General features: G+C 35.2%; 1 protein-coding gene and 1 long non-coding RNA gene across 3 annotated transcripts; one reads left to right on the top strand and one right to left on the bottom strand.

Annotated features, from left to right (window-relative positions):
• Positions 1 to 45: 45 nt before the first annotated feature.
• Positions 46 to 14917, bottom strand: LOC128188414 (matrix metalloproteinase-17-like). 2 transcript variants are annotated; one of them, XM_052859455.1, is made up of 10 exons: positions 13401 to 14915; positions 12692 to 12713; positions 10900 to 11165; positions 7387 to 7568; positions 6067 to 6165; positions 5792 to 5950; positions 5460 to 5635; positions 5213 to 5360; positions 4700 to 4969; positions 46 to 1892 (listed from the first exon to the last, which is right to left on the bottom strand). In XM_052859455.1, exons 3-10 carry the CDS (start codon positions 11100 to 11102, stop codon positions 1636 to 1638), a joined length of 1494 nt encoding a protein of 497 aa, XP_052715415.1. In that variant the 5' UTR covers positions 11103 to 11165; positions 12692 to 12713; positions 13401 to 14915; the 3' UTR covers positions 46 to 1635. The 2 variants fall into 2 exon arrangements, with proteins under 2 accessions (XP_052715415.1, XP_052715414.1); XM_052859454.1 differs by lacking the exon at positions 12692 to 12713 and having other exon boundaries at positions 13401 to 14917.
• LOC128188416 (uncharacterized) lies at positions 2523 to 4148 on the top strand. Its single transcript, XR_008244151.1, has 2 exons — positions 2523 to 2983; positions 3421 to 4148. It is a non-coding gene; the product is annotated as an uncharacterized LOC128188416 (long non-coding RNA).
• Positions 14918 to 24016: the final 9099 nt, after the last annotated feature.

Here is a 24016-nt window from a genome sequence, read left to right as displayed (position 1 = left end):
GATCAGAATAGCTCACTTGAGCTTTCAGCTCAGGTGAGCTAAAAAACTGTAAAATGGTCTTTTCATTTGACTCGTTTGGTCCGAAACAAAAATTAACACATAATTTTGATTGCACCATCTAAGTTTGACCAGTTTCACTGCATAATAGTTTAACATAACAAGCCTTGATTACAAAGAAGCACTAATCTGTGACTAATGAGTATTAAAGGGACTGATGGCGTGTCAGATTCACTAACTATGAAGTGAATAATTAAACACTGTACAAAAATAATGTTTGGAAAATATAAAGTATTGCATCTTGTATGCTTTCACAAGCATGGAGTATTCTATGAAGTACATCTACAAATGATAAATTGAAATCATCTAGCGGGCTGTTATATGTTCAAATGGATTTCTTAGATCTGGGATCCATATATATTTTGCTGGGTTAAGATCTATGACAACAAACTGAGACATTTTCAGATCTTTAAGGGTAACTTACTAAATGAAAGAGCTGACAAGTATTATATACCGAGGCAATGGTTACTCTTGTTTTGTGCTATTACGATACACATCTATGGTGAAAATTAGCAAATCATCTCTAAGCTGTGCTACCCAAAAAAGGTTTTGTTTTGGTAATACCTGGATTGACCTGGTATGTTGGTACATGTATACTAGTGATATATATTTTCTATATTCTCTCTCCTGAAACCTAATGATTTTTTTTTTGCACATTAATTTAACTGGAAATATAAAAAAAATATATTTCTAATCAACAATAATTAGTTATGGCAAGAATATTTTTTTTTAAAAACAGGAGTATAAAATGTCAAAAGGACTACAGAAAAGAAGCACATGAACCTACATGTATAATTCAGAACGAAAAATCGACATATATATAAACATACATATAACGAGGATGATTATAACTGGTACACATTTGTCAAATAAAAAGAGGTCGAATCTCATTCAAATGGGAGGAGGTTTTCATTTATAACATACAATTTGATATGGCAACAACATAAATAAAAGGCAAAAGAGACAGTCTCACAACCTGGGTAGTTCGATCACAATTAGACTCCACGTTACTGGAGGGACACAGCGTCCATTCAAACAATACACTGATCAAACAAGAGATACCTGTCACCCTTAGCAGACCAAACAAGTCGGCTATAAAAGGACTACAAGACTATCGTTATATTCAGTCAAAAGACTATGAATCTGGGCTGGAGAGATTCTAAAATTTTACTTTCATTAACAAATACTTACAGACATGTTTGGAGTTTTCTAAATGATTATCTATTATGCAGCTTGAGAAAGTAATTTGATAGTTACCTGGGTATAGTGATTTCCATTTATATTCATAACCTTATTGATCAATGTTATTTTGATACATAATACAATTACAGGCTATGGCTATGGCCTAAGGCATCCACAACACATTCAGACAGGCGCTCCAGCAAACACAGGGCTCAGACCATTGGATCACATGGCCTCTAGTTGACAGAAAGAGCAGCATAGTATTTTGATTGTACGTCTTGGAAATAAAGCAATTTTTACCTGTTTTATCAGGTGCTGTATGATTTGGTCATCCAAATACAGGGAAGCTGAACATACTGATGGACTTGCATACAGACATACCCTCACTGAGCTTGCCTATAAACTTACAAACCCCTTGTATATAAAATGTAGAATTACAAGAAGAAAACTTATTGTCAAATTCCCCTGGTTTGAGGCACTGTTGGAACTTCCTAAATGTTGAGCTTTCTGAGGAGAATCTCCCAACTTGCGTAAACTTGCACTATCCCTACATCCTAGAAAATTTTTCACAGGTTGGGGCCAGTTCAAGGCCACCCTCATTTTCATGTCATAAAACTTGTACATGTTCTCACCTTTGAAGAAATATGTACTATCTGTAAAAGAAAATAAATTAATTTACATGAAAAAATAGACATTTATTTGTCAAAAAAGTAACAAATAATAATATGAAGTATTTAACTCTATTTATTTTGATTTCTGTAATGCATGCCCTTACCAAAATGAATTGTTTGCGGCAAACTTGCAGCAAACTTGCCGCAAATTTTCGGCAAACTGATTAGTTTACCAGAAAACTTTAGAACTTGTTTGCCGATCTTTGCCAGTAGTAGCGAACTTCTGGTAAACCTCTTATATTTTGCCAAAAGTTTACCAGACACCCAATTATGTTTGCAGCTTCTTCGCCAGAAGTGGCAAACTTTTGGCAAACACCTAAAAATTTGCCAGAATCTTACCACAAACATTTCTTCTTTTTTCTCTGTTTTTTTTACTTCATGATTGAGCTTGCCAAAGCTTTACCAGAAATAAGACTCAATTTCATATACACATTCAGCACAAATTTAAGACTGTCAATTATAATGAATTGCTTTTATAATTTGTGTATAGAGAAAAAATAAATATAATTAATATTTTTGGATTTAAGTTTTATTCTAAGATAGTCTCGATAAAAATGTTTATTATTACGAAAATAAGAATGATGCTTCATAATGAACCCCCCCCCCCCGACCCCACGTATTACGTGAACACCAACCTGTCTGTTCTTTTGTTATGCTATATTCTTTTTTCCTACGTTCAAATATCAGTCAACTTGGATTTGAGTATATAAACCGCTTGATGTTGAATCATGTAGATTGAAGAGTTTTCCGTAACGTTATGCTGTTCAGTGTTTGTTTCTACTTTTACTTTTGTTTCAATGTTAAGCTACGCGCGCGCTGATTGGTCGATCAATAGCTAGCCGCCAATTTTCACATTCGATGCTGCCATGTTGTCTGCCATCACCGAGATGGTAAAGTGAATGAAAATAAGGGAATAAGGCTGTGCACAAGGTAAAAGAAACATTGTCAATTGAGTGTTTACTTTTGGAAAATCCACGGCTAAACAGAGGACGAATATAAGTGAAGAATCGAGTCTCAACACCCAAGGCCACTGCATGCACCATCTGCATGATCATGAGCACGTTTTTGAAAAAGTAAGTGAAGTAATGAAAACATATTCGTTGAATGGCAGTTTAAACAGTTATTGGAATATAAAACGAAAGACTGTGATCTTTTATAATAAGTTTAACAGTATAAGGCCGTCCCTATGACAATGCGGGGTGTCGAATCGAGCAAAACGCTCGTTATTGACATCGTTGTGATGCATGAACAAATGATTAAAATTTATTTAAACAACGCCAAATTAAGGAAATTATCATTACATAGTGTAAAAGTACATTTTATATGATTTACATTTTTATTACTTAAATAAAAGAATTCATGTTCTACTCGCATAGTCAGAGTTAGAGTAGGCCTAGTGCAAATTTGTAGCTTTATATAGATTTATAGATTGAGTAAGTATATGATAGGCTAACTTGTTTTAATCTGAAAACAATTGTGCTTATATGAAATCCATTTATCTTCCCAATAGGTGTCTGCCCTGGTGACTGGGTTACACAGACCTAAAGAAAACCATGCAAAAAAAAAAAACCCACTGATTTTATGATTAAATGATGCAACCAAAAAAGAGTGAAGACAGAATTTGTGTAAGACTTACGTAGAAAAGCATATAAACAACAGTGCTGAAGTTTGACCATTCCATTGTGGGTATTATTGTGATATTCGGCTATTTGTGTGATATTGTTTATGTGTGAAATTAAATCGGAGAGCACGTACAGGAAACCGTCATAAAAGACATCGAGAATGCCTTAAAGAATCCGTGATTAATTGTAACATGACCAGTGACCGTGCAGGGCTTAATTGTGAACTACCGGTAAAAGTATCGACCTATTTTCCGAAAAATATGGTATATGGTTTGAACTCCGCTCATTGTGAACTTTTGACAAGTCCATCTGTGCATGCATGTTGTGATCAAACTGCATTCAAGTTTATCGATCTGCAGCAACAAATCATCACCTATCGGTTGAGTACTATTTGTCAAATTTCAATATGGTTTGCTCATCAGTTTTGTGTTTATTTTTGAAATTTATAAATTGTGTAAAATTTTAAGTTAATTACTTGTGTCCTTTATCTCTAATTTTGCTGCAACTGTTTAAGTTAAACAACATCTTTGTCAATCACCAGTAGAAGTTATTTGTTAATTGATTGAAAAGCATAGTACATGTATTAGTAACTCATTATTAAATGATTATTAGTGTTTATTAATTGTTTTTCTTATGTTGTAATATCTTAAAGTTGCTATGTCTATCTGTAAGCTTGCGGCAAATTTGCCGCAAACAGTTTGCCGGAAGCTAATTTGCATACGAATTCTGAACTTGCTGCAAATTTGCCGCAAACAGTTTGCCAGAAGCTAATTTGCATACGAATTCTGAACTTGCCGCAACTTTGCCGCAAACAGTTTCCCAGAAGCTAATTTGCATACGAATTCTGAACTTGCCGCAACTTTGCAGCAAACAGTTTGCCAGAAGCTAATTTGCATACGAATTCTGAACTTGCCGCAAATTTGCTGCAACTGTTTGTCGCAAATTTGCAGCAACCTCTCTGCAAATTTGCGGCAACTGTTTGCCAGAGGCCTTATATTTTGGTAAGGGTGATTTTGTTGGATGAATATAATTATAGTAGTTCTTCTTCAAATTCTTTGTAAAGAATATACTGTCAAAATTCAGTTTATTCTCATATAAATAGGGTAGCTATCAAAATTCATTCATGTAATTTTTATCCCTTAAATTTGTCTTCTGACACTGACTCACCGTATAAATTAAAAGCGGTGTCAATGGGTATAGGGACATTTTTCCAGATGCTCATGTCCCGTGGGTAGTCCGGCTCTATGTAAGTGTCCGATTCCTTTAATTTCCAGTACATGTCATTACTGACCAGATATATTCTCTTGTTAAAGCTCCAGACAAACACAGCATCTATTTTCTTGATGTCTTTGGGAATGCCAAAGTCTGTGATGGGTTTTCCATTTTTGGGGTGTCCACCAGCCATATTGTTTCCATCATAAATCCAGTATCTGTTACCTGCAGAGATCATAGGTGTTTTCTATTATCATACAGTCATATAAATACATTGTATGGGAAAACGCCATATATATATATATATATACACTGTACTGAATAAGGGACTGACTGAATATAGTATATATATAAAGGTCCAGATGAAACTTGTCAAAAATTATGCAAACAATGCAGACGAGTTCTGTTTTCACAGTATAATGCTGGATATTAATTAAAATTTTTAAATCATGAAATGGTAAAACTAACCGTAGAAGAAGTAGATTCTTCGATTGGTGGGGTGTTCAAAAGCAGCATCAATGGTCTCTACGTCTTCTGGCAGATCGTACCAGAAGTCATGGATGACGCTCGGCTCACTGGACAGAATGGTCTTAGGGTCAGGGCTTCTCCAAAAGTACTGCAAAAATACAGAATAGTCCCAAAAACTGGTAATAGAAACAATGGAAAATTTAATGCATTGGAGCAGTAATATTACACCACAAACAAAATTTCATACCTTTTCAATGAATATGAACACTTCAGAGCGAATAACAGCTATGGCATTGAAGCTTCCCTTACACGGATCTATTGGAGCTTTTCGAGGTGGAGCTAAAGTGTTCGGTCCCCCTCCTGTGTCAGGGCGGGGGGTTGTTCGTTCCCTAGGGGGAAGAGTTGCGTATGGCCCCTTACCACCTATAGGGTTTGATCAACAGACAAAATCTAAATGCACATTCCAATGTCTCTCAAAACCAAAGAGGATTTGGTAATAACTTTTTATTTATGTAACAAAAATTATAATCTAAAACATATTTATTAACTTGAGTTTTACGGCAATATACAATGAAATACCGTAAATGACTTGAATTCCAACAGTATCGTCGTATGGAAGTTGGAAGTTTGGTATGTAGCCTTGATACCACGGGTACATCAACGCTTTCGGCTCATTGCTATGACTTAGTCCCAGCGCATGCCCAAACTCATGAGCGGCGACCATAAATAAATCGACGCCTGAAATGTATCAAATCATATCATTAGTATATTAAGCCAAGTTAAACAGTTTCAACCCCAAAAAAGGTCCTACGAAACTTCAACTGATTAGTGTCATAGACTTGTATTTTCTTCACCTTCTTCGTTGGAATTGATCGTCCATTTTTCATCTTCGTCGAAATGCGTATCGCCTCCCTTGTCTTTCCCAGGGAAGAAGGCATGAGCCAATATGAGTCCTACAAAGACAATATGTAGAGATGGCTTATCTTGCATTACTGCGCAATGCATATTTTTCGTCTTTGCCTGCATATTTGAAATACTCTTGTGGTTTTCTTTACTCTGGTTCACATCACAACGTGACTACAGAAAAGAACAAGTGCCCCTCCAATATAAAATTATAAACATACGATGTCATGATTAATAGTAAAGAGGTACAGTTTTTATACACCGTTATAAGGGGGAGCGTCTATTGGATTGATATGTAAAACTGATAGTACAGGTATTATACATAAAGATTAGTACATGGCAATTTTTATATCGCATCCTATATTAGCACGAGGTTGCTGTATATTAGCCCGAGAGCCGTGATTTTTATTTCATATACTTATAGAAAATATCAAAGAATCAATAATAAACATCATGTGATAAATGATTATGATGATTAAATGTCAATCTATGTCCATGTGAAACATCTTCAGCGTGACAGACCATTACTAGACACAGATAGGAACACGTGCACATCTGATGTGATACTTTCTTTTCCAACGACATAATTATTATATATCGTCCTAACAGTATAATACCGGTAAATACACCTTATTGCATGTGTTGGTCTTCGTGTATGTATACTAGTAAGCACCCCGCCAAGCCGAACATTAGAGTACCGAGTACCAGTGTCTACCAAGGGTCTTCACATGTACTGAAGCTTGACGAAACATCTGGTGCCGCGGCCAGCAACGTGTTGCTTTCTCTTTCTCGTTCTGCTGTGAATTATCGACAAGGAAACTTTTACGACTATAATCTCCTTGTCTCCAATCTGTTTGGGCTACTTTTATGTTTTCTTTTCGATTGGATTTTGTCAAATAAACTCGGTGCTTTGTAGTGATCACTGCGACACGTTTGAAATTAAGTGAACCATGTTGTCAACTTTATTGGTATTAACGCTAACAATCATCGCGTGAAATGAGGGAACAACAACTCCTAAAAGACGACCCGCATCTTCAATGAAAACATCTCACAATTTTTTATTTTGTTTTATCAAAAACAGCAAACCATTCACCAGTACTTGTTCCTGTGGGTTGCCTTTGCTATCGATTGCAATATGAAATGGTCCGTAGACGTAATGGCTGCTTTGGAAATTTTATTGAGTGATGTTATCTGACGTTAAGATCTATAATCAAATATACTGTACTACATTTGTGAACATCCACAGACAAATATGCATGCTTTTCAATTACCTTTTCCATCAAATGGATAACCATCTTTATGATATTTGCTGGCAAATTTGATCATTATGTCTGCGCTGGTATGCATGACCTCTGTAAAAGTTAGGTCAGTGACGTCACTCCAAACTTTAAAGGCGTCTGCTAGTACACGTCGTACCTCCTGCCATGGAAGGTCCGGCGTATAGTTCTCGATTCTGTAAAAATCAAAACGATCATATCGTGAATATAATGTATCTGAGGGCAAACCCTTAATTCTTGCTTATATGATAATCACCTTTGTGGTGATAGTACATGCAATACAGTGCGTGCAATATTGTAGAATGGTGTATTTGTACCCTAAGTATGTTTATCAAGTTAAACCTGTGTTGACACTATCTTCCGTATCGATTTCTAAAGAAATTTATTTATAACAAAAAGAATATCAAACTTAATGGAGCGAGAAAAGCATCCCTCAGCACCTGGGTGACTGGAGCCCATTATGGATGCCAAAGGTCAGCTTTTACCGGAAATGAAGCTTGACATCGCATTTTGTGGTTTAATTTCTTGCGACACGAAACGCGTGATGGAGTGTCGAATTACTAATAGAGATTGGGCGTGCTGCTTGGTGCAATCTCAAAACTTTGGGTGCTTATCTTACAGTTTATATCTCTATCGTATATGTGAGACGAACGATTAGGCGTTTTTCTAAATCGCGACTGCAATATTGCAGGCTTTTGCAAAAACAATTCCTACAATGTAAGGAGACACGTTACATACGGACAGACCCCCAGAAAACACAATTAGATTTCTGTTTCTGAAAGCACTGACAATAATGACTAAGTTTATATCGCTGACAAGCCATTATGGGCAATAATGCAACATGCAAAAAGATATCCCCAAGTCAGAATCCAAAATGACTCAGAAATGTTTCTATCACTGCATCGAACCAGAAAGCATTTCGGTGTTTGCAATAGATGAGGCGATAACATGTTATTCCCTACAAGATATCGGAACCCACGATGCCAGACCACAATAAGCAAAAAGTCGGCAAAGACCTTCCAGAGAGGAAACCTGGGGGTAATTGTATTTGGCAGAGACCAATATGTCCCTTGTGGACTTTGAAAGTAACAGACTCTTCGGCTTTAAGCTTGCACTGCTTTGTGTTACCACGAAACCTTATACCTTAACAGACTTATACATTTTCAGTTCTATTCAAAATTATTCTTTAAAAAAAACGAGCTCAAATACAACTTTTTCATAAGAAGCATGCTAATATTCCTTTAGAGATAAACCTTTTGATAGTAATAATTTGCTTTTGTAGAGCAGTTTCCATACCGCCATAATCGCTGCCTTTTAAGAGTGCCTTTTCTTTTAATTAAAAGAATGAATCATTTCCTACAGGCTATATCGTAGAGAGTTAGTATGTTAAGTGTTTCCCTGCCATCATTTAGAACAAATGAATGGTTAAATTTATCGTCAAGTTGCAGATTATGCCCCTATAATTATGGTATGTTGACTACACACTCAAGGACACTTGACCCTGTCAGCGATACAAAGAACAGTGACCCCCCCCCCCCATGACTCAGTTTTACAGCCAAAAAAAGTTGTAACCTTTCATATTGATTTGTCCTAAGGACATACTTTAAAATACAGTTACTTTAATGTAAATTAATCAAAGTTTTTTGTGTACAGATATAGCGTCGTCAATTGAATTTCCAAACGGCATGGACGAGCCGCATTCGATGACTGGCTAGTAGGTTTACATGTAGAACCAAACATGCTAGGAGTCTTAAACTCTACTCACAAAGATAACAATCTCTGACATTTGGATAGAAAACAGAATCTATTCTTAAGATAAAAAACCCAACATTTTGTAGGGGCGATACTTAGCATAGGCTGCATTGGCAAGCTAATCAAAATGATAGAGATAATATTTTACTAGGATATAACACCATCTTTATTACTTCAACCTCTTTTTAAGGTTTCAAAATACACACCTTGTTACGTAAGTGCTGATTGAAACTGGATTATGACGTATGTTTTGTTTATAAAAATATTAATCATAATGCAAGAATTTATAAGTTTCATGTAGCTAATTAATACCGCTCGTCACACATCCTCCCCCCCCCCCAAAAAAAAAAACACCTTAAATTTATTATTTAGATTATTAGTTCTGTATGACAATGGTGAATGGAAAACCCATTGATGCTTGTATTTTCATCTACAACAGGTTAAGTACGTAACCCAGATCGATTGTCATGGAAACGGGCTGGCTGCACGGTGTTATTTTTTACCCACATGCCCTAGCGGCAGAGAACATGTGTTTGTCCTTAGGGAGGCAGGGGAATCACACGAGGTGCACAGAAACCTGTCGACGTCATCTTAAGATCTGTATAGCACAAGCCAAAAACACGCTATTTCAATCTCCATAATAAACACTTTAATATTTACGAAAAGTGGCATAGCATCCGCCATGCTTTAAGAAACTAGAATAGCCATGGCGAGTCTCTGACTGAATGCTTCAGCGACTGTAGTTTGGATGTTATGAAGCGTGCATCGCTTAGATCTTGGCAGAGACAATGAAATCGTGAGGCACAAAGTAATTCAGAACAGAAATCAAACAAAAAACACCAGCTATGACTCAATATTCTAACCAGCAATCAACCCCTTTTTCCAATAACAGAAAGAAAGACGGAACATTTACAGATGATACACAGTTACATCATTAAATCAATAAATACGTCGAAAGAATTGAACCACATGCCCTCATTCATGCAGGTTGTGATGTCACATGTCCACATAACAACCAGGCCGAACAAGGTCACGTGATTTACAAGTTCTGATGGTCATCTCCTGCATTGTTCACCAAAACCGAAAAATGGATGGACACGCTATCATTCAAAGAGTTGCAAAGGTTCCTAGAAAAACATGAACGCCAGACTTACGTTAACCGAAATATAGCAACTTATGCATCCAAGAGGTATCCTGCAATCCACTGCAATCTCTAATATGCAGAATAACTGAGAAAGAGATAAGACATACGGGGGCACGGTAGCGCCGCTACTGTACGGCAGCCAAACGAGATCAAACTCCGACGGAGAAATGGCGCTTTTCTCACACTTATTACAGATGTCATATGATTTCGTGAGTAATGGAAGCTCTGGTTTCAACTTAAAGAAGTCCTTAAATTTAGAACACATGTCCGGTATTCAAATTGAGGCATACCAAGGGGAGATGAAATGCAAACAGTTTAACTTTTTTCTCTTGAACATGCTGGGAATTCTAAATCTGCCGAATCGTTCTTTTATTTAGGGCGTGTCTTGGAAACAGTGCATCTGAATTTGTATTTTGCTATGCAGGCAATCGTAATTACGTTGAGTGTTTATCCTTTTAGTGTGTTTTGATTTAATCTACTCGTGAAATATCTTACAAAATGACATATATTACGTTTGTTCAATGTGCCATTGTTCGTCTAACTGCATGCTGGTTGCTCACAACACATGTATGCACTTTGTGCATCGATTTTCTTTCTCCTTCTGTACATACCTATAGGTTAAATCCTTATGATTCCACTTGGAGGGGGCCAGAACATATCTTTTCTTTCGGGATCCCTCTTCTTCCACTGTATCCTTGTTTCCACAACGAGGCTTATGCATAAGCTCCTGAGTCCGAATGTCTAGAACCCCCGTGGGTGTGATACCACCCATTCTCTGTAGCTTTTTGATGGCCTTTGAAATGTCCACGGCCATAAGACTCTGTGCACCCTGTTCCACCTGACGCTGTGATATGTATCCAAACTCGGCCAGGAATTTCTGGAAAATACAAAATTTGCATCGTGAAAAACTAACTGTTAAATATATCTCTCATATTCCCGGTATCCCTACATTGGTTTACATATAGTATTAGTCCATTGCATACTTATGTTGCTATTAATATTGGCACGAAGTTTGCGACTCCTTACATGCAATTACCATAAATACATTGATTGCAGCTTTATTTAAAGTTTTCACGGATAAATACAAATTACCAACTTACAAATAGAAACTGCTTAAATTGCTCTTTATTTTCAATGTTATTTCAAAATGAGGCGCAAAATCAACAATGCTCCTTCGTTATTGGTGCTTTAGTTAGTGAATATTTAGCAATAGTGGCAAACTAAAATCATTTCAATCTGCCAGGCTTATTAGCTTTCATTATCCTTAGTTTTGTACATTATATCTAATTTTTAGTATTTAAATATTCACATCATTCGATCCCTACCGTTATTTACATTCTTCAGTCTTCCAAGCTGGTTAGCTTATGGTAAAGAAGTCAGATTATTATTTGTAATATTAAAAGTTTATCTGAAACTATAAAGTTTATAAATTGCCATTTAAGTACAAGCTATGCAGCTAAGAATTAACAAATCTCTGCTATCCCAAACTTTGTTCTCATGTTGCGCAGGTTCCTTCACTGGCTAACAAAGTGTAGTCTCATGCTAACTAATCTGTCCGATCTATAGCACCTTGTGTTTTTGACTTGGGTCTAATAGATCCCGAACCATCGGCTGACCACATATCTTTGGTATTGATATATCCAACTTACCCTGTACATGTAGTTACCTATTTCTGATGGTGCCTGGCCTTTGCTAGAACATACAAACGCTGCCTGAGGTCACTTTGAACGTTTTTTTTACCTATCTAATAATTCAAATTATTGAATAAATGAAGAAATCGTATTGTAGCAGTATGTCTCTATGCTAATTTTATCTTTCTGTATTTTTTAATCCAAAACAGAACGTCGAATATACGGCTATAATCATACACTATCTGTTGCATATTAATTATGAATAATCGTATACGTTTTATCAATCACCCAGATACATATAAATATATTTATTGGAGCCCTATATAAAAAGTGTATATATGTGTACTTATATACCCCCCCCCTTTCCGGAATTAAGGAAGGATCATGGATGGGAGGTCAACTTTTTGGAATCAAAAATTTAATTTTTTTTCCTTTTAATTTCATACAAAAGTTTCCTGGCTTGAAGTTAGAATAGATTAAAAATGGCCAAGACCATTCAGCTATCTAAACGACAACTGATGAATCCACTACAAGAAAGTTGTACAATATGCTCTATCGCATTAACAAGGCTGGGATACAAAAATATACGTCTACTGTGAAATACATAGTAAACAAACAACGAATCAATTCTTTTCCAGTCGTCTCTTTAGTAAACTATAAATGTCTGCATTGTTCAATATGTTTCTGGGTGGTATTTTTAAGTGTGGTAAATCTACTGTAGTTACTCTCGGTATCAATATGACAAATTTGACGTAGAATATTTTATACTTACCGATGCATTTAATGACGTTCATCTAATAAAAATGTCACATTTCTTTAATATTGAGTTGTTGTACATGTGCATATTAATTAAATCAAATTTTAAATGTGTCGCCTACTTTGTCTTTCTACTTATAACCTCATCTTCCCTCATGTTTTGTAACATTACTTTATATATGAATGGTGATAGTGAAGTTCTAGTACACAAAAAATTATAGTTATGGTTAAGTTATATACATCTATATCCTGGGTAACTTAAAATTCATCAGGAACAAGATCTGTTTAAACACACAGCTAGCCTTGTGTTCGTTGATAAGTATCATACACATAAGTGTTTTATCTTATGTTTAGAGGAAAGAGGAACTGCCATATCTAAGTCATAAAAAATAGAAACACATGGGGATTTCCACACAACACCCATATCCCCTAGGTCTACATTAAAGCGATTCGTGGCCTTCAGTTTTATTTTATCAAAAAGAATGTATGTTTTACAAGCATTATTATTATTATCCTGCCCTTTAACACCAAAATCCTTTTGCACTGAATGTTTACCTTTTTCAGGTGACCTTGTAAATAACTTGTCATAGGTATAGCGTAAATATAGAATACGTAAGTATGTGTAGACCTACATTCAGGAGTTCCAGATGTAGGTAGATATATAATCATTCATTCTTAAGTAAGTATAAACTTCGATGTACGAAATCTTGCATGTAAATACTTACCACAGCATCCCCTTCTAACATGGAGACGTCCCTAGCTGGCATTCCGATCACAGAATTTATCATCAACAGCTGTGTGTATATCACAATAATCATCAAAGTCTTCATCGTGGATACTCTGGGTACACGGCCACCATACCTGTGAGTTTGAGCCTGTCCCTCGGCTTTACCCCCCGCCGCACCTGTGTAATGGCCGCAATAGCACGCGCCACCGATCTGTGTGTACATTTCTCGCTCAGTTTCCATGTGTAGCCACCAGCACATCGACTATGTAATAAATTAACCGTAAATTAAATGTGCTTCGGTTATGGCGGCATCAATTGTTTTAATGTCTATTATAGCTCCCAGTCTGTCAGACAAGGTTTCGTCGAGTTAAAACGAACTCCAATAATAAGCAGCGCGCAGTCTTGCCTCTGAATCCAGGCGTCAGTGTCATTAATCATTCGCTGTACATCTGGTCCTCTAACCCGAATTTCTTTTAATAAAAGAATCGCCAATTTAACCTATAATACAGGTCAAGTGTATCTGATTCACACAAAAAAACGCATCAGCGATACCACTTCCTGTAGAGAGAGGCCGCGACACACCTTGTACGAGTCTTGTGTTACCTTGTCTGTCCTCTCCCTCGCGTTAATTAGTGATACACTCACGCCGTCTTTAGAAGATACTAGTCCATTGACCACGACCGTTAGAGAATTCACACCTCTTCATCTAAAGCTAATAAACTCATCTTAACATAGAAAACAGCATGTGATGTAGCTTCTTCATCCGGAGGTGCTCATCCCTTTGTGTAAACAAAGAAAACGCTGTCTGTTCGTACGTATATCCCGTGAGCCTTCCTTCGTCCGACTCAACTGTTCCGGGTTTTTGTAAACATCTGCTCAGTACTCGAAGTATATCTGTTCACTTTCTCCGCGTTGCTCTGTTCGTTGGTCCGTAGATATACCCTTATTAATCAATATCCAGTCTTCTTGTAGGATCCACATCAGAACAGAGTAATTCCCTTGCTGGGGGTTAGGTTCCAGACAAATGCTTCGTCTGTCAATGTTTTCAAAGATCACTGAAGACCACGGTGAGTCAGAAGATGCTGGGAAGAATGGCGGATTTCAGATGATCCTGTCAGCATGTGAATCTGATTAACAGAGTACGAGGAGAGTATATCCTCTGAGCATCTCTTTTTTCCTCTTTGTTTTCTTTTGTTGCTCATTCATCAGAAACACATGGTCGATACAGCGCATTGCATCGAACGGTTCAATATCACACGATGTATCAAAAATTGTATTGATCCAACAATCTCATATAGGAACAAAAAAAACCTATGAATTTACTGAACCGCGGCTTAGGTTATTAAAACTCCCGCCAGAAGAGCTGGAAGTCTGACTTTATCTGGACAGATATCAGACTTCGTCAGCCCGATAAAGACAAAGTCGCCTGCACTGTAACTGCCTGATTATTATGTAAATTACATTAATAGACGGTCACATCGATACCGCCTGTACAGGGCGGAATTCGACGCATACATGTGAAATGTATGTACATCGTGTGGAGACTGGTCTCAGAATTAGGCACCAATCATGCATGTATTTGACAAATATTGACCGAGATCAATGATAGAAAAAACATCTGTCATTAATGTTCATAATTTGACTACTCTTTTTATAATAATCAATATTTTTTAATTTGTAACTTGTTTTACTTTTTTTTCATCTGTGTGATTCATATAAAGATACACATTAAAAATATTACCATGTGAATAATCGATACCTGATGCGAGGTAAATCAATATCAGTTATACTCAGGTGTGGTAACACAAAAAAGACTGAAAGGAAATAATAAAATGTTGGTTAGAATACTAGGGCAAGGTGCCACTAGGTTAAACCAGAGATGGACGAAACTAATTGACACATGCGAAAAAATTTTCATTCACGAAAAATTGACGCAACAATCCCTTTTGGAATCCAGAAGGATTGGAAATAAGGCTAGTAATGTAAGACTTAAATCCCACAGCGGCCACAAACCGCGGAATTAAACATGAAAAGAATCGCTGTTGAAATAATACGATATATTAACACAATAGAATTATGCAGGTATGACAACATTACCTGTATTAGTTTTCTTACGTAACCTCTCATTGTCTACAGGTAGAAATCTTATATATGTGTACATAGTGTTTATTTTTATATCAAATCGTACAAGGTCTTTTTTAACGGCAATTGTCCCGTACCAGCCTCGGATTCTGGCTTGTTAGTGTCAAATTTGGTCTCTGAGTAAAATTTAATTGTTTTTAATGGCCATATCCTCACTCCCAAAGCAACTTCAGGTTGAATTTGAGTGTATATTTATTGTAAGACTCTTAAAGTGTTGTTCACATGACTGACGTTTGGCCCGCTACTCCCAGTGGTTCGGGGGGGGGGGGGGGGGGGGGGGTAAGCCGTTTCCTGCGTACACTGTGAGGGACTGCGTAGGATTGCGGTCTTTAGTTGACCACTTTTACAGTCTAGGTAAATATTAACATTGACACACAAGTTGGTGTGTCCACACCATACTCACAGGAAGCCTGCATCGAGTCAACAGGAAAACAAATTGGATGGACTCACAACGACGTAATCCCACTTTACGTTTGATGGATGGTTTGCTGTGATGAGGAACAAATCGATGGAGGGTTTATAATGACCATTAATACGGCGCTTTGTCAATATATCAAGACGAATGTGTAATTTGTTAATTACATGTAGGCAAATATAACACTTCTATGTTGCACTGAATTGCATACCTGTATTTCATTCTGGCTGAAGTGCCCCTAATTCATATGGGTGTTCATCCAAGCTCAAGCAACTTGTTACCCGAGCTTTGGCTGTAACGCGCCGAGGGGACTAGGCGAAAAGCGTGAATGCGAATTGATCGAGGCCATTAGTCGAGACAGTCCCAATACCACCACATTCTGGAGTCAATTTTGCGCTCTCCCATGTATCATTTGAATATATCTATCATTTATTGATGTGAAGTTTTGAAACTGCTGATACGAACATTCCGACGAACACATTTCATTCAAGCCGATGAAGTCACTCTTCAGATTTTTAATGAATATAAAGAAAATAAGTTAAGAGGGTGAATGCTTTTAAAAAAGTAGGATAAGAAATTAAAAGATAAATTTAAAAAGAAACCAACATTTTTTAAGATACTTCAAACATATTGATATGAACAGATGGATGCATTCAAATCTTCAAATAGCACCATATATAGAATTTCAATACCATTAGTTTATTGAAATATAGCACCATATATAGAATTTCAATACCATTAGTTTATTGAAATATATTATTGCTTTTTATTTTTATTGGGGTAAAAATAAAGTAAGATTAAAAAAGAACCGATTTCAATCGACATAAGCTTCGAGCAATGAACCACTGTACACGAGAATTGTCATTTTGAAAAAAAAACTTTTCCCTCAAAATTTACAGAATTAATATATTCGTCGGGAAAAAATTAAATAGGATTTTGAGCTTTTAAATGTTTCCATCCTAACATTAATAAAAGATGTTGAATAAGATATCACAAACGGCTTTTAGTTTTACTGGAAATAGAAATGATTTGGTATATCTTATCTAATTATGTCGTAATTTCTTCATCTAAGAGCCTTTCTTCGTAATGTCAAGTTGATTATTTTCATAAATGCGACGAAAAAAATGTCGAAAGTTTTGATTGTATAAGAACATCCTGGTTTGTTCGGTATTTGTATTTTCCGTATCTAGGAAATTATCTCAACAAACGCTGTATTTTCTACAGTTATTCCAGTAACTGACACAATAATGTATAAATAGTTACTCACCACTTCCTACATGTACACATCAAAGAGAGGAAATGTGCTAATTATAGAACTGAACGCTATCTTGAAAAGCTTTTCTATTCAAACACATCCTACGTCTACATGGTGCTCATAACTGAAACAGCAACTTAGGTTGCGTAAACGATACATAACGCTGAGACCTAAGGACTATTTAGGCCGAATTAAGTTTTCACTGCGCATGTTTTTGCGCATTCTAATAAATTACAGTGTATTATAAACTTTTATGATTTTTTTTCCGATATCATTTTTATAAAATTGAACAGAATAAACAAAATACAGATAAAAATATTATTATTTTAAAAGAAAATTTTATTTTTTAACGTTTTCCGTTGAATTGTAGGTGAGCTTTTATGACGTTAATGAAGCTTTGTAGGAGTGCGTTATAAGAAATAACATAAAAGAAAAAGTGAAAATCGTACGCCGCTGAAAATCTTTACACAGAAATTCTGACTGAATAATGTTATCTTCGGGGTTTTTTTCTTAATTTTTGAATGAATCTACATGTATTACATCTTCATTTGTTATGTTTCAAATATATATAGCAACATTTGGTGTATTTTAATATTTTGAGATTGCCCCCTCTAAAAACCAGACGGTAGAATTTAGTATTTCTTACGTACAAGGTAGAAAATGATATTACTAATCACATACTACAATTTGAGAAAAAAAAGCTATTGTAGTATTTTTTTTAATCTGCTTTGAATTGCGGAAAATGGCAATTTTTCTATATACATGTATTCCTATAGTAAATGTACCTGTATTTGAACTGACCCCTAAAAAGAACCAGAAGGTTGATTTTCTTGAAACTTTGCAAATAAACTAGAGTTGATGTAACTTACATATGGTTAAAAATAGTTTTGTTAATGTAGTTCCCCCCCCCCCAAAAAAAAACCCAAATCGGCATCCTTAATATTTTCCTGAAAAATCAAAATGTTGATATATAAAATGTTATTCATTATGTATTGTGACCCGTCCCTCAAGCTTTCTTCTACTGTCATGCTGTAAAATTCGAATTTACGCCTCGCCTTCTATGGACTTTACCGACCCCACAAATTTCTGTACACAGTCATTAACAAACCTAATAAGTAATAGTATAAACTCAGTGCCACCTAGTAAAACATGGCATTACTACAGGCATGACTACCGCCTTTTTCGGCCATCATCATTTAAAAAAACCCATTTTTGTTTGTCTTCGTATCTATTAACAATCCAATTGACAGCTGGGGAATGATGTTACATCATTTTATAGATATATATTTTACTTTTAAATTTCATGTGTTGGCAAAATTGAGGAAGAGCATTCTTGGTGTTACTCATGCTGACACTTGAAATCGCTATATTGATTTAGATACATGTATAATGACTTTTTATTTAGAAATTCATTGCTAAAACGAGCTCAAGTGTTCCGGAAATGTTGTCTATTTTTCTATGAAAAATTTAACAATGGAAAATACTTTTAAAAAGGAAAACTAATTGTAAATGAGTTTTGATGATTAACAATTTTACCCCCCCCCCCCCCCAAAAAAAAAACCCAAACAAACAAACAAAACACAAAAACGACGCCGGAAATACAACGGCTGGGACTTTTCATTTTAATTAAGAAATATTTTGGAATCAAAGTAGTGAAACTACCTAAAGGTTTTTCAATAGCAGTGGTTTGAGTTTGGGTAGTATTTGGAAGAGTCTCATAGGGCTCGATCCGCAAGTTAAGCCTGTTGCTCTAAGTATAAAGCAAATTAAAAACATAAAACAAACATTGATGCGTCTTTTGTTTCTGTAGTTGTAGGAAGCGTTTATAGACAAGGTAGTTGGGTATACAAAAGGCACAGGAAATAAGCGTCGTATTCCTTTCCGTCGCTACTTCACTGTTTCCGCCATCTCTTCATTTCAGATGATAATTTACATCTTTTATTCAGAGAGAGAGAGAGAGAGAGAGAGAGAGAGAGAGAGAGAGAGAGAGAGCATCTCAAACATCACCCCGCCTTTTTAGAAAATATGTTTCCGCCATCTCATCATTTCAGAAAATAATTAACATCTTTTATTCTCAGAGAGAGAGAGAGAGAGAGAAAGAGAGAGAGAGAGAGTCTCAAACATCACCCCCCTTTTTTTTCTTTAGAAAATATGAATGTATAAGTTGGTTGTTGTGACCATGTGTTACACTTCGTTAGAGCCAGCCAGACAAGCACGCATCTTCAATTTTGTATATTAATATTAAAATCAATCAACGCTGTGTGCTCACTCGCATGGGGAGCGAGTCTCTTTGAAGTCTGACCCCTTTGGCGGGAAACATTCCAGGTAATTAGAAGCTAGGCACGTGCCCACAGCCTATTATCATACAGGTTTTGTCTCCAGCTAACGACGTCCATTAACTACAAACGATGGTCAGATACGAACCATGAACTTTGGTATAATGACATTTTCCTTCAGCCCATTTGATCCATTTAACAAGATTGGTATTACGTACCTCTTCGTGGATCAAAGCACCTAAGGTCAAGTAATGTTAAGATCGACTTAAGAAACGCAAAGTACAGTATCCGTTCAAAATAATGGCTTATATTACCTTACTGGACAAACATACTGAAAGAAGACCCCGGTGTATATTGCTATGTTTAAATTTTTGTGGTTTTATGCACTAGTTAGTTGACGTTTGAATGATAGTAACGCGATACACAGTCTAAAAACTTTTAATTTTTAATTTAGCGCATATTATACTTGATAGCCACAATCCATTTTTTGAATATTTTAAAAAAAGAATTGCGTTAATACAATACGAAATTGAATTATATAAAGATACGATGTCCAATTTTTGAAGGGAAGAGATCTCGTCTCGCGTCATTTCTGGGATGATATAATTGCATTCACCATACGATCATAACCGGTCCTACAATTATTTGCCCACTGATTTTTGCAGAAGATAAAAACACTTGATTGCATAAGTTGCAGAGGATAGAAATATGACGTCGGAAAATCAATGACAAAAATAATGAAAGATGGAGGATGCCGTGGACGTGGATAAATGGCCGTGGTTTACATTGATTGTGAGTCACCCCTCCTTACACGTAGGAGTCCACTGGCGAACTGCCACAAAGAAGGACAACTCGTGCTGACAGCGTATTGCCGAAGTAGCACTAGTTACAGCACGGATTAACACTAACGGACATTTCTTTGCCTGCATTTTGTTTAAGGTGGCAGGGGATAGTTTCGAACGAAAGACCCGGTCAAAATTTTGAAATAAAGAGAAAACATGAGGGGTAGCACTTTTTATCAGATATGGAATGAAAATGCAAAACTGTGGCCAAAATTTTCACTATCGGTTTTGTGCTTGAAAAGTAGGGTGGGTTCAGAACACGAAATGTCACCCGAAAAGAAGGTGATTGACTTCCATCAAATGGTGATTATTTGTATGGGTATACATTAAGCTACCAATCCTATGGTAGTTTATGGCAGTTGCTCGGGACTGGAGCATGATGCTGGACCCGTGCAAATATGAAAAAAGGGCAATCTTTCAGAAAATTTTGAGACCGTCCCTGGCTATTCTATATAGTGCTACATGTATATTTATAAGTTGTATTTGTTTTATTCAGAAATGTTTAAAAATTCTCAAAAGTCGGGACCATGTGTCCCCTGCATGCAAATCAATTTTAGCAAATTAAAAATCCATTGAAAAATTAAATCACATACATGAGCACTATCTGCCTCACATTTCCTCGACAAAAAAACCTATCCCCCTGCCACCTAAGGAACTTGTGCACCTCTTTTCCTACACTTGACCGGTAAACTCGGTGAATGCCATTGATATAAATAAACGAGTTCTCTTACATATGTAAAAATATGCATGTACTCGAATCTTTACTAACACGTTTGTCGAATTATTTACACTCCAATTTTTTACTTACTATAAATTAATTTACATCTTATAAAACAGACCTCCTTGGAAATTAAATATTCACATTTTCCAGTGTCCTTGTCTGTAATTTTGTAACGTATAGTTCAATACATTTCATCAGTGACGCATATGACGTATATCGGTTCGCAAACGGGGTTAACCCCCCCCCCCCCCCCCTTTTCCAAAGAGATGATGTTTATTTTGAACAATTGGTGGAAATTTTATGTAAGAATAAGGAATCATTCTTTGAACATTATGAAGTGATCAAATACGGTCGGGATGTGAGCATATCTATCATAAATCCCCCGACCGTAATTGATCACCTCATACTACTCAAAGAATAATTCCTTATTCCTTTAATAAATGCATTGAATTTGCTAAATAAGAAAATATAAAGAAAGGATGTAAACGAAGACGCATGTTATAAAAACGCCATCCATTGGACGTACAAGTACGTTAACGTCAATGACATCAATGGAGCGTAATTATTCTTACATAAACAAATAACTTGTCATTCATTTGAGGGTTAAAGACACGTTATATATATCCATTCTTTGGACAACTTGGCGACAACTGGGCAACCTAAGATTGTTGAAATTTGGAACCCAACTGTATATAAAACGTAAGGCTCTTATATAATTGTGATCTGTTCTTTTTCTAATATTGTAGAACGTAAAACGGTTGCCCATTATCAGAGTTTCAGGAGCTCCAATTGTGACGGTATCAAATAATTGTTAACAGTAACAAAAATATTCTCCATAAAAGTCAGCTTATGAATCGGGATCATATACATGTAAATATCATACGAAAGTATATAGCTTTTGCAAATGATCTGCATAAACAAAAGTGCAAGATAATATTCCTGTTTGATTCTTGACATTTGAATTAAAAAGATTTTGTACAAAGCAATGTATATAAAGTGTTGGTCCATCTTGTTCCTGTCTCTTAAACAGAAATGCAACAGAAATACAACACAGAGTTATATTTTAATGAATAGACTAATTGCATAAAAATTACAAAATAGTAAATTAACAATTCCGTGTAATTTAATTAATCACGTATTTAAGCGTTGTTTTATCAGTTCGTGATAATAATAAATACTGGTAAAATAATTTTGTACACTGCTGAAGAGAAAAAAAATATAGAAAAAAGTATATTGCACTCAAAATGATTTAAAACACTTTGAAATTATGGTGTTTTTTTTCAAATATGATATTAAACAAATTATTTTATAAGAGTTGTCAAAATCTATAGATAAGTTGAATTAGTTCAACTTGCTAGCGTACGAGTAAACTGAACCTAGGTCCCTTCTCTGTATTCTGTGTGTTTCCAGAAACAAAACAAAAAACACGCTAATGCTAACGGTGGGCTAGTAAAACTGCAGAGGATAATAGAAATACAATAGTTATATGTTGTCAGACGGCTACGACAAAATGCTAAAAATTACTTGCATCAAGTAGTTGCTAACGGCAGATAGGACGGGCATTTCAACACACAATTTTACAGGTATTGTTAAATATTTTCTTTAAAACAAAATTCTATATGCAACTGATATATGAGAACTTTATATGTCATATAAAGCTTTACTGACTTACGTTTGCACACAGCCGAAGGCTGACCGCTTCTTGACATCTTTGTTCGAATAGCGATACTCGATATCGATACCAATATCTGGACACTTAAAAATACAGGGCCAACATCGACGGAAGTCGGACCAGCGTGATTATATTTACACAACAAACCCATCAAAACTGACAGAAAACTTGTTAATATCATTATCATAACTGCACTGCTCCAAGAGCCAATACATCCCTCTGTGTGATTTAAAAAAGCGAGAGCAGATTAGTTAGTGCGATAAATTTTGACACTTTGCTATGCGAACAGTCTATCTGTCATGGAAAATCAATACAACTTTGGAAAATATCATTTCCCATTCGTAATATTTGCCTAACACGATGAGTCAGAATAAGGAAGCAGTGATTGAAGATAACAATTATGATAATGAGACCAGCGAGTTTTTCGAAGAAAATATATATTAGAGCCAGTTATATATTTTTCTCGGTTCAAACTGACTAATACAATCATGACCGATATTTTTCGAAAGAAAAAAAATATATATATATTAAAATTCGTTTAGTACGAACACGGATATAGCGAATTCTCGGATATAGCGAAGTGTTTTTGAATCTCGGTAAAATTCTTAACAAATCTATAGTAAATTAACGGATATAGCGAACTCATTTTGAGTCCTGTAGAGGTGAATAATAACGAATTTTAACACTTTTATAAAGAAATTCTTTACAGGTAAAAAAGTTTGCACTACTATTTAACATAATAGTTTGAATAAATTTATTTTCATAAATATATTTTCAATTCATAATCCGATTATCAAAGGTATCAAAGTAATGTATTTTTATTTTAAGCCTCAATTAACAAAAATTATAGTCTGGTGAAAGAAAACATGGATGTAGTGAATTTGCTGTAGTTATTATTACAATTTCGTTATACGGATAAAACGAATTACGGATATTACGAAGTAAATCCATTGGTCCCTAGGATTTCGCTATAACCGAGTTTTACTGTGTATGTATATATATATATATATATATATATATATATATATATATATATATATATATATATATATATATATATATATATATATATATATATATATATATATATATATATATATATATAATTTACTTATATATATATATATATATATATATATATATATATATATATATATATATATATATATATATATATATATATAATTTACTTATATATATATATATAATTTACTTATATATATATATATATAATTTACTTTTATATATATATATATATATATATATATATATATATATATATATATATATA

The sequence above is a fragment of the Crassostrea angulata genome, chromosome 6 (assembly GCF_025612915.1).
Source record: "Crassostrea angulata isolate pt1a10 chromosome 6, ASM2561291v2, whole genome shotgun sequence".
In the NCBI taxonomy this organism is placed as follows: Eukaryota; Metazoa; Mollusca; class Bivalvia; order Ostreida; family Ostreidae; genus Magallana; species Magallana angulata.
This window is presented reverse-complemented; position numbering and strand designations above follow the sequence as displayed.